The 12707-nt window shown below is 41.3% G+C and overlaps 1 protein-coding gene across 1 annotated transcript in view; it reads left to right on the top strand.

The window, feature by feature from the left end:
* The first annotated feature begins 1368 nt into the window (after positions 1-1368).
* NMBR (neuromedin B receptor) overlaps positions 1369-12707 on the top strand; it is an 18161-nt gene continuing 6822 nt past the window's right edge. Inside the window, exon 1 of the mRNA XM_006151089.1 lies at positions 1369-1787. Within this exon, the coding sequence (XP_006151151.1) occupies positions 1369-1787 (419 nt within the window). The remainder of the gene's footprint in view (positions 1788-12707) is intronic.

The raw sequence follows: 12707 nt of genomic DNA, 5'->3' as shown, positions 1-12707 counted from the left end.
TAGTGGTGTACTTATAAAATTCTAAATGGAATTTTATAAAAGAATTTTTTTTTTTAAAAAAATTACAAAATAGAATACTATACAGCAATGAAAATGCCACATGTGAAAACATGGGTGGATCTCACAGCTGTAAGGTTGAGTAAAGGAAGCTAGACACAAGACAGTATACTGGATGATTTCATTAAATGATGCTCAAGAAGGAGCAAACTATTCTAAGATGACAACAAGCAAAACCGTGGTCACTTTGTGGAATGTGTGTTAGATTGCTACTTCTGAAGGGTGGTTAAAATGGGAAGTGCATTCAAGAAATGTGTACTTTACGCCTGTTATATTTCAATAAAACATACAATTTAAAAATGATATGCCTATTGTGGAGTTTCCATATTTAGAGTAAGAAAAGTAGATTCCGGGAGTAGCAGATGGCATAGCAGTTACATTGCTGGACTCCTACATGGTCGACCACAGTTCGACTCCTGGACCCAGTAGCTTCAAACTCCATGTGGGGTGCATGTGCATGCGGACCCCAAATCCTGACAGGTGAATGGAGAAGGGATTGCGGTGTGGCCATCCACACTGGGGGGTGATTTCTTGCTTTCTGTCTCTCTGGCGAGTCCATGTGCCCTTTAGCAATAATCTCTTAAAAAAAAAAACAGAGAAAAGAAAAGTAGATGGCAAGAAAGAGCGGGGAAAGAATTCCCTTCATTTACTGCATCTCTTTCATTCATTTTCTTTCCTAAATCCAGTGTTTCAGTCTAATTGACTAGTCCTTCAGCCCCCCAGCCCTGAGAGACTCACAAACTTCTTGCCTGGGGCTCCTCCCTTTGTGGGGCGGGTGAGGACGGATGTACACAGGGACACGGTGTGTGAATGAGGACTTACTTCCCCTCCAGTTCTATGCAATGCAACGGGAACTGCAGACGGGAGAGCAAAGCTGTGGGACCAGCCCAGTGCCAGCGGCCCCGCGCTAGCTCCCCGGTTTCAGCTGCGGTTCGCTGGACAGCGCCAGGATGACTCCCTGCGAACTTCCGGGCAAGTCCTTCTAGGAAACCCAGAGGGACCTTGTTCTCAAAGGCTGTTCTCCAGGGAAAATAAACCACTGGAAACAAAACAGAGATTCAGCTGCATTTTTGGCTTCTCCCCCACCCCTTAATTCAGACTTAGCTGGAGCTACCCCTTCTAGGAGTGCGCGCTGGAGCGTGTAGACGGACTTCTCGCCTGTTCTCTTAGGAACGTGGGCGACGCGCTTCACGCGGGCGCTAAACTTGCTGCCGAGACAGAGAGATCGATTTAACCCAAGTCGTGCGCGTTGCACTCTTCAGGGCACCCGGGTGCGTGAAAACTCCAGCGGACACTCCTTGAAAGGAGACCATGCCCCTCAAGTCTCTTTTCAACCTCTCCTTGACTGCTGGCGCGAATCAAAGCGGTTTCCTTCCCGAAGTATCCGAAGAATTTCCGCCCGTCTCGGATGGGACCACCGCCCAGCTGGTGATCCGCTGCGTGATCCCGTCCCTCTACCTGCTCATCATCACGGTGGGTTTGCTGGGCAACATCATGCTCGTGAAGATCTTCATCACCAACAGCGCCATGAGGAGCGTCCCCAACATCTTCATCTCTAACCTGGCGGCCGGCGACCTGCTGCTGCTGCTCACCTGCGTCCCGGTGGACGCCTCGCGCTACTTCTCTGACGAGTGGATGTTTGGCAAGGTGGGCTGCAAACTGATCCCGGTCATCCAGCTCACCTCCGTGGGAGTTTCCGTGTTCACACTCACTGCGCTCAGCGCCGACAGGTAAGGACACAGGTAGCTCTGGGATGTCCTAGAAAAGAGGTTGGAGAGAACCAGAGAGAGAGAAAGAGAGAGAGAGAGAGAGAGAGAGGAGAGAGGATGCGCAGGAGTGCACCTGCACAGTGAGGAGAAGTAAGGAAGGGCTGGGGATGATGGAGAGAGAGGGAGAGTGTACCTGGCAAGGATAGTGAACTGCGTTAAAACCAATTGAGATGTGAAGCTTAAAAAAAAAAAGAAAATTATTATTAAAAAAATAATTAAAATTGTATTCGTGTGAAAATAGCTTTAAAGTGGCCCAGTCCAGTCCCTCCTCCTCACACACACACATATGTGCTCACACCCTCTTAGGGAATCTTTATTATCTATTTCACAGGAAAGTTATAGAGTAAGTGTGCAAAAATGCAACTATCTCATAGAGCTCTTTGTGCGTGCGTAAAGCCTTTGATGTGCATTTTCCTATGCAGTAGGATAATAATCTGATGGGTAAAAATCTCTGCCTCACTATTAGACGAGTGTTTAATTTTTTTTCCAAATAAAGGAGAGCATCATTTCTACATACTGACTAAACTCCATTTAAACAGGAACACTTAGCACAGCAAATGTTCTTCAAACAAATGACTTGTCACGTTCTTCTTTTAAGAGTGCGAAGTGTGCATTATTTTTCTTTTCAGATAACCTAGTTTAACCGTGTCATTTTATCCATAGGTGTGGATACTGAGGCCCTGGGTGTGTAAATCCTTGTGGGAAAGCTGGGAGGAAAATCCAGGCCCCCTGACTAGGGGTCATTGCCACTCTTCCAGAATACTTGTAGTCGTATTTTTGAGCACTTAATATGGAGGGAAGATCCAGGCAGGATTAAGGGCAAAATGTGGAATTAGGCATCATTACATGGAACTGTGGTCTAATACCCTTGGAGTTGTGGAGGGGAGTTGACAAGCTATTTAGATTAACAATTGGGATTGAGTATTTGAAATGGGGGTCACCCTTCTCTTTGATTAACATATTAAATCATGAATGAAAAATGATTCTGGATCTAAATTTTCTGGTATTTGCAAGAAGACTCATTTTGGCTCTGAAGAGTTCATCTTTGCTGAAGGAAAGACAATTTTCAGTGGGGAGTAAAGAGACATTTTCATTTACTTTTTAGTTTCTGTAATATGTGTGCTAAAACCACACTCCTGGAAAATTGATGCTTTTTGTGTAAACTATGTTCCTCATTTTGTTTACTTGGCACATTTCTATGATATTTTTTAAAGTTTTGTTTTTTTAATACCTAGACTTAAAATACGATTTACTGTTTTGATTAGTAACCCCTCTTTATGGAACCCATTTTAGTTATAAAGTTAAAAAAGGAAGTCTACTTAATGGTTAGAATAAAAATGATTAGCTCTGACAATAGTTAAAATTACTATCATTATGCTTTCATTTTTTAAAGCATGACATTAGGTCTTGAATGTGTTTCATGCCAGCTTTCAGCCTATTGTCGTGGAGACACACAGGTAATTTTCCTTGACAGAGGTCAGAGAAAAGGCTACTTCTCATATATTTACTGACTCTTTGTTTCATATGAGTGTCATGTACTTTGTGAATACAGCATGGCGATGAAGAAAGGTGGGTTGCCTTGTCTACTTAGTCCACAGCCTCCCTCTCCCTCCCTGTGTGTGTGTGTGTGTGTGTGTGTGTGTGTGTGTTTTGAAATATAAATTAAGGAACCAGTCACTCGATGAAATTTTGCAATATATTCCAATATTCACTTAAAATAGTTTGGAAATGGTTTGTTAAATATTGTCTTCATTTCATTTTTCTTCCAGAACATAATGAGAAAGTGTTGATTAGTACTTGATCACTTCATAAGTTATGGCAATAGATGTTTTGATTTCTTGTGGGTGCAGACATATTTATAAGACTAATTATACTTAATACTGTGCTAAGTCATGTGTGTGATTTTTATAATCCTCACGATACTTTAAGGTAGGCATTATTATTTTAACATTAACCATTTTAAAGTTAAGAAAATTGAGCCTTGAAATTCAGCAACATTTTCATGATCTCACATCAAGTGATGGAATCAACATTTTGGAGCCCAGTTCAGTCTGCGTTCTTCACCTATAAACCACATTATTACTTTTTTTAAGTATGAGAAATTACTGATAGTCTTGCCTACTTAATGGCAGATTGAACAGTTAAATTTAGAACAAAGCACCCAGGGACCAGCAGTTAGCATAATGGCTATATTTCTGGACTCCCATGTAGTCGACCATGGTTCAAGCCCTGGACCAGGTAGCTTAAACTCTCAGTGGGCGTGTGTGTGTGTGTGTGTGTGTGTGTGTGCCTAGGATCCTTAGAGAAGGGAGGAGAAGGGATTGCAACGTGGTCATCCTCCCCGGGGGATGATTTCTCACTTCCTGTCTCTCTGTCTCTCTCTGTCTTTCTGGAGAGTGCACACGCCTTATAGCAAAAAAAAAAGCCTCTCAAAAAAAAAAAAAGAAAAACCCACAAAACACCCAAAAGAAAAAGAAAAAAATTATATGTATAAAAAGTTGCAGGAAGCTGGTTCATTAAATTTGTTAGCATGAAAGACCATCATAATATGTCACTGTAAAATAAAAGAAGCATTAGATTCAAAATTAAGTAACAATTGTAACAACAGGAAACTAAAAATCCCAAATGAAAACCTGTTATTAGAGTTCTTAAACAACAAACTCAGTTATTGAGTTAACCATGTATTCTATCTTCACAAGATGGCTCAAGTCTCTCTCTCTCTCTCTCTGTCTCTCTCTTGCTGTAGGGCACATGCTATCAGAGGAGCCAGAGGGAAAGTGAGAAAGTACCCCCTGGGGAGGATGGTCACACTGAAATCCCTTTTCCTCCTCAATTTTCCTTTCGGGATCTTGGGCATGCATACACACACACTCAAGTGCCCCTTATGGTTTTTGAACCATTTAACACCCACATCATTGACTGGCCCCCAACTGCCTTTGGCTAGCAAAATAAAGGAAGAGAGTTAAGAAGTAGAGATCGCAGTAATGTAGAACAAGAAACAGGAAGATAATTAGATTTCTGAAGCTATATCCCAACGTGAAGTGGAAACTTACATGTCGTATATCACAACATCACTGATGGCAGAGCCTGAAATAAGAACTACAGTCTTTCTGGATTTGCCTTTAGACTCAAATTCCTTTGCTTGATATGGCTGAATGGTGCTATTAGTGATATTGGCACTTATTATTAATCCTTGGCTTTCCAATATTTTTTGAGGAGTGTCAGTTAATGTGGTCTTAAGAAAGATCTAGTGTCTGGTATAGACATTCCTCAGGGGCACTTCATAACCAGTGTGGCTGGAGAGAGAGTGCATGGTCTGGAATGGTGACAGTGCTCTTCTTAGCTTATTTTGTTCTTGCTGCTATTTTTCTTTTTTAAAGAGAGATTTTTGCTCTAGAGTGCATGTGCTTGCAAGAGAGAGAGAGAGTGAGAGAAAGAGAGAGAATGAGAAATCACCCCTGGGTGGGTGGGAGGGCCACACCTAATCTCTTCTCCATTTTCCTCTCAGGATTTGGGGCATACATGTTTACATGCCCAGTGTGAGTTTCTAGCTACTGGGATCAGGACTCAAACCATGGATGATCATGTGCTAGTCCAGAGCCTTGCCATTATGCCACCTGCTGGTCCCTTACTGCTATCTTGACAGTTTTTTAATTATTATTTTCAAAGTGTACTATTTTTGCTTGCTCTCATGAAATAGCTGATTAAAATATTTCTGTTTTCTCTGTTGTATCGTGTTTCCAACAGTTTTACACACATGCACATGTACAGATACCACCCACTGTAGAATCTTGGGCCATGTGGCTGTGACACAGGTGGGTGGAGCCCAACAAGCTGTACTTTGCTTATGTTTGGCTTGATAGGTACTTCCTTTCTCATCATTAGAGTAGTTGCATTCCTAACTTCAAGGTTATTTCTGTGATTTTTGGAGAACTTTGGCTTCTAAAGTCCCATTTTTTTTTAAGAGAAAGAGGAGAAAGAAAAATGGAGAGGAGAACCAGAAGAGAAGGAAGAAGAGAAGCAAAGACACGAGAGAGAGTGACATAAGCTTTTTTTTTTTGAGAGGTTTTTGCTATAGTGAATGTGCACTTGTCAGAAAGACAGAGAGAGACAGAGAGACAGAAAGCGAGAAATCACCCCCCCCCCAGGGGGGATGGCCACACCGCAATCTCTTCTCCTCTATTCTCCTCTCAGGATCTTGGGCACGCACGCACACGCTCCCAGCGTGAGTTTAAGCCACCAGGTCCAAGACTCGAACCACAGTAAACTACATGGGAGTTCAGTGACATAGCCATTACACTAACTGCTGGTCCCACGTAGGTTTTTGACAGGGGCCTTGCCATTATGATACTCCTGCCCCAGCCTTGCAGTCAGCTAGGACAGCAGGCTTGTGCCACTCTGCCTGATTTACCTAGGCTGGTCTGGAATCTGAACAGGAGCCTACCAGGTGCCCCCCCCCCCCCCGACCTAGTGCACTGGTGCACTATGGCTTGTGCATAGAGGCCCATTGTTAAAACACAAACAACTCTTAGGAATGAAGTTCTCCTTTTTCTTTATATGAAAACATTCCCACAGATTCCTAATGCTAAACGGTAAACCTTATAATCTTATATATTTACATATGTAAAACTAGCTATCAGTTTTTTATTGTGGCTTCTTATATAATTAACTAAAATTCATCTATAAATTAAATTTTAAGGGGCGAACTGGTGGAGCAGTGGAAACACAATACTCTGTGATCTACATGGAAAGGTCTGGGGTTCACAGCTCAGGGCTCTGTGGATTACAGAGTATTGTGCTTGCCTGTGATTTGGGCTGGCTGAGACTTAGGATAGATTATGGTGTGAAAGATTATTTGTATCTAGTATAGACATTCCTCAGGGTCACTTCATAACCAGTGTGGCTGGAGAGAGAGTGCATGGTCTGGAATGGTGACAGTGCTCTTCTTAGCTTATTTTGTTCTTGCTGCTATTTTTTTTTTTTTTATTAAAGAGAGATTTTTGCTCTAGAGTGCATGTGCTTGCAAGAGAGAGAGAGAGTGAGAGAAAGAGAGAGAATGAGAAATCACCTTAAAAAGCCCTATGAATATGAATTAAATTTAATGCACTGAGTGGTATTATTTTCTTATACTAAATAGCCAATGTTGGATTGAATGCTAAAATAATATTGCACCAAGTCTGATTAAAGTCCTAATGTATCAATAATTCCAAGCTTCTGTATGCTAGTTAGGAAAATCAAATTTAATTCCATGACTGAGTCCTCGATAGAACCTTGAATCATTAATATTATTTGAATATTACACCAAGGCAAGCAGGTACTCTCTTCCATATTTTATTAAAATATTGAAATAGGACTGGCTTGTGGCTGGTAGTTAAAGAAGCCAGATCCTACATTACCAACCATGTGGTTTGTTCAAATGCTAGGTGGTGGCTTGAAAAGCATGCTGGGTGTCTGTTTGCATGCACCAAATCCCAAAGGGTAGAGAAATGGAGGAGACTGGCACCAGCAGTTGGCATAATGGCTATGTTGCTGAACTCCCAGGTCATAGACTGTGGTTTGAGTCTCAGACTCAGTGGTTTAAATTAATGCTGGGTGCATGTGCATGCGTGCCCAAGATCCTGAGAGGTGGATGGAGAAGAAGGGATTGTGGCGTGGCCATCCCCCATGGCGAGTGATTTTCACTTTCTGTCTTTCTGGTGAGTGCTCATGTCCTATAGCAAAAGTATCTCAAAAAGAGAGAGAGAGAGAGAGAAATGGAGGAGGGTAGCTTGAAAATTACACCAGGCACATGCGTGTGTGCACCTAAAATCCCAGGAGGAGAATGGAATTGAAGAGATTACAGCATGGTCATCCCCCCGGGAGGGTGATTTTTCACTTTCTCTGTGGTGAACACACACACACTATGGCAAAAACCTAGAACAAATAAATAAACAAATAAATAAAGATACAAACAATACTCAATAGAAAAACAAAGGGAATAAATCAGGGTTATGTTCAAAATATGTAAAATGACCCATACTTCCATAAAACATGAGTCATGCATTTTTCTGATAGCTTTCTAGTTACTAGTTAAAAATGAAAAAATTTCTTTCCATAGCAAGTGTTCAGTTGTTATTTTTAGATAACCATAGAAACAGGATAAGTTGTCATTTATGCCCATAAATTGTTAGCTTTTAATTTGAATTTACATAGTTTATTGTTAAAGATTGCTATATTTGACTCCACTAAATTAAATATCCTTTACTTAATTGATCTGAAACACTTCTGGATAATTTCTTGTTTCCTCTTCTTTCTCTCTCTCTTTTATTTATTTATTTTTTTAAGAGAGAATCTCATGTTGTGACTTGGAGAGGACTCTGTTGTCCTCACAAATGTTCCTAATATTGCCATAGTTTATATAGGGATTCATAGTTTTTGAAGATTATTTATCTACCTTGATCTGTAACCTTTGGGACACATTGTGAGTAAGGAGGTAATGCACCAGGCTGGGTTTATGGCACCTAGGTGTTGATCCCGCATCTTTTTTTTTTTTTTTTTTGTGGGGGGTTTTTGCTATTGGGGAAAACGAGGGGGGACTGTGCTTACCAGAGAGAGACAGAGAGAGACAGAGAGACAGGAAGTGAGAAATCACCCTCTGGGGAGGATGGCCACACCACAATCCCTTCTCCTCCATTCTCCTCTTGGGATCTTGGACATGCAAGCACATGTGCCCAGTGTGAGTTTAAGGCAGCGGGTCCGGGACTTGAGCTGAGATCAACTACATAGGAGTCCAGTGACATAGCCATTACACCAACTGCTGGTCCCAATCCCACATCTTTTATATCGAACTATTTTATTTGGAGAAAAATGATAAAATATGTGCCCATGAGGGAGTACTTTCCTCATTTGCAAAATAAGAATCATGTCTCCAACATGATGTGACATAATGCAGGAGGCAGACATGGGATTCTTCCATCGTCAGACTTCTTCTAGGTTTCAGTGTTCTCCATCCTACAGCAGATCATGCATCCACTGCAGTGGACCACCCTTTGAGAAGCCTGCAGAAAAGTCTCACAGCTGACTCAGCCCTTTTGGAAGGTGGTTTCTAAACCTGGCTTACATTCAGACTTACCTGAAAATATAAGACCTCATATTTCATTTGAGGTCAATATTTCATATTGACACCAAGAGATGGTGTCAATAAATCTGTGAAGAAACCCAATAAGACTTTTATCTTTTTCCAGTTGTCTAGGTGATTCAGAAGCCTGATGTGTTTGGGCGTCACTAGGCTAGACTGTCTATTTCTCATCTCACCACCATTGCCACCTCAACCTAATATCCCACAACTCCCGTCCCACTCTACAGTTGTTCTTCGTAAGAGATCTCCTTATTGCTTAGGCCACATTTTCCATGTCAGTTCAACCACCATTTATTGAGCACCTTCTATGGTCCAGGCAATGTGTCCAATACTAGGGATACACCACGTCAAGTACTAGATGCGAACAAGACCTCTGCTTCTAATGCTGTATAGTGTATACTTAGACTCTTTGTTGGTCTGCATCCTGTCTGATAAATAGAGTCTTAATGAGGTCTCAGTGTAATTAGAAAGATTCGTGGAAATGTGGAGATGGAGATTTGGGGATGTTGTAATGACCTTATAAGAGCTAAAAAAAACAAAAAAGACAGAATGATTATTGTATATTTTTCTTATTTTTAATATATTTTATTATATATTTGATTTTCTTAAGAGGTTTTTGCTATAGGACGTGTGCGCTCGCCAGACAGACAGAGAGAGACAGAGAGACAGAAAGCACAAAATCACCCCCCAGGGGGGATGGCCATGCCGTGATCCTCTTGTCCTCCATTCTCCTCTCGGGATCTTGGGCATGCATACATATGTGCCCAGTGTGAGTTTAAGCTACGGTCGACTACATGGGAGTCCAGTGACATAGCCATTATGCTAACTGCTCTTTCCACGCCCGGCATGAGTTTAAGCCACCGGATCTGGGACTTGAACCTCAGTTGACTACATGGGAATCCAGCAACATAGCCATTACGCAAACTGCTGGTCCCTATATATTTGATAATTATATATTTTGATTATATATATTGATTCAATTGAATCTATTCTTTACATTAAATTTAAACTGTAAATGTTATCATAAGCAAGATTCAAAGTAGGAAATGAAGTAAAATGACTTTTCAAAACGTCATGGAAAAAGTATATTATATAAAGAAGTAAGCATGGAAAAATTCAGTAGTATGTTTGAAAAATTCAAAATGTCTTGTTTTTTTTTTTTTGGAGAGATTTTCGCTATATGGCGTGTGCGCTCGCCAGACAGACAGAGGGAGACATAGAGATAGAAAGCGAGAAATCACCCCCCAGGGGGATGGTCATGCCGCAATCCCTTCTCCTCTATTCTCCTCTCAGGATCTTGGGCACGCACGTACACGCGCCTAGTGTGAGTTTTAAGCCACCGGGTCCAGGATGCGAACCGCGGTCGACTATGTGGGAGTCCAACGACATAGCCATTACGCTAACTGCTGGTTCCCAAATTCAAAATGTCTTTTCACCAGAGCAACTCATACTTTAATTCTATTTTGGACTTTTTAAGTCCCTTGATGTTAAGTACATGAATAGTGATTATGTTTCTTTTTATATGCCTTTTGATCAGTTATTTCTAGTACTAGATTTTTGTTTTTGAGAGATTCTTGCTATAGGGCACATGTGCTCACTGAAGAGACAGAGAGAGACAGAAAGTGAGCAATGACTCCCCCTCCTCCCCAGGAGGGGATGGTCACACTGTAATCCCTTCTCCATTCTCCTCTTGGGATTTTGGGCACACATGCACGCACACACACTTTGAGTGAGTTTTTTTAAGCAGCTGGGTCCGGGACTCAAATTGCAGTTGCCTATGTGGGAGTCCAGCGATGTAACCATTATGCCATCTGCTGGCCCACTAGTACTAGGTTTTTAACCAGGAATATATTTCTGAGACTATTTGTAAGGAAAAATGTTATTTTTCACATATAGCTGTGTAATGCTAAGATATTGAAAGTTTTATACTGAGACATCTTTTCCCCATATATTCTATAAATATTTGAAGGAAGCATGAAAAAAATATGCTGACATTAATTCATACTATATTGCTCTACCTTTTGCTTTTCATCCTTTCAAAGATACATATACAACTTTGGTTGGTATATAAAATATTCTGTGATAGTTTTAAACTATGTTTCACTACTGATGGTGACACTTGGGTAATCTGTTTTTTTTTTTTAGCTGTAATATCTGATTGTGTAGAATTTACAATTCTACTTGTTTATTAAATTGTATTTTCTGCTGAAGAGACCTCCCCTATCCTCAACCTGTACCTCCACTATGTTTCTAGCTTCTCACAAACTGAGAATTTTGTTTCTGTTGCTAGATATTTTACCAGAGTGAGAGATTTACAATTTTTCATTTCAATTTAAAGTTTTCTAACATCTTGCATGGCTGTAGTGTCTGCTATAGGCTGAATCTTTGTGTTCCTCTCAAATTCATATGTTAACATGCTATCAAAACCTTGAGACTAGCAGGTGGTGTGGATATTAACGTGGCTGGATCCCACATGACTGACTGAGCAGTCTAAGTCCCAAACCTGGCAGATTGAAAATCATGCTGGCCTGTGTGCGTGTGTGCCTCCAGTGGAGGAGATGGGATTGCAGTGTGGCCATTTTCCCTGGGAAGTACTATCTCACTCTCTCTCTCTCTCCCCTTTTTCTCTGTTTCTCTCTGGTGAACATACACACTTTATAACAACAACTAATAAAATATAATGCTAACCATCAAAGTGATGGTTTTAGGAGGTGGGGACTTAAAGAAGTGGTAAGATCAGTAGAGTAGGGCCTTAATGAATGAGATCAGTTCCCCAATTAAAGAAGCCCCAGGGAGACCCTTGACCCTTTCTCCATGTACATAAACAGTGAGAAGGTACCATCTTCATAACAAGAAGGGGGCCATCACCAGTCAATTAATCTGCCAGTGCATTGATCTAGTACTTATTAGTCTCCAGAACCATATGAAGTAAATTTCTATGTATGAGCTATGCAGATGGTGAAGAAACAGTTTTAAAAAATAGATTAAGGTACATGGAAAATTATGCAAGTTAAAAAGTGAGCAAGTTTTAACTTTAAGAAAGTCAGATGTGTGTAAGAAAGAAGATTGTTGGGTCAGCTGAGGGCATGGTGTTTAAGGCAGCTGGATCATGCATGGCTGACTGCTCAGTTCGAGTCTCAGTCCTGGAAACTTGAAAAACACACCGGGGACCAGCAGTTAGCACAATGGCTATGTCACTGGACTCCCATGTAGTAGAATGCAGTTCGTGTCCCAGACCTGGTGACTTAAAAACTCACACCAGGTGCATGTGCGTGAGTATCCAAGATCCCAAGAGGAGATTGGAGGACAAGGTATTGTGGCGTGGCCATCCCCCCCGGGGGTGATTTCTCGCTTTCTGTCTCTCTGTCTCTCCCTGTCTGGCAAGCGAACACCGCCCTATGGCAAAAACCTCTCCAAATAAATAAATAAATAAATAAATAAATAAATAAAATAATAAAAGAAAAACACACCAGACATGTGCATGCATGCCTAAGATCCCTAAAGGAGAAATGGAGAAGAAGCTACAGCATAACCCCTTGAAAACATCTTATGGGGAGTCTATGGATGAATCCTTGAAAGCCTTCTGTGGAGGACCCCTCACTAGGGATGCTTTTTCATTTTTTCTCTCTGTTTCTCTTGGATGAGCACGCATGCCCCTAACATTAAAAAATAAAAAAAGAGGGAACCAGCAGTTAGCGTAATGGCTATGTCGCTGGACTCCCACGTAGTCGACCGCGGTTTGTGTCCTGGACCCGGTGGCTTAA

Source organism: Tupaia chinensis, unplaced genomic scaffold (assembly GCF_000334495.1).
Source record: "Tupaia chinensis unplaced genomic scaffold, TupChi_1.0 Scaffold000313_1, whole genome shotgun sequence".
Taxonomy (NCBI): Eukaryota; Metazoa; Chordata; class Mammalia; order Scandentia; family Tupaiidae; genus Tupaia; species Tupaia belangeri.
This window is presented reverse-complemented; position numbering and strand designations above follow the sequence as displayed.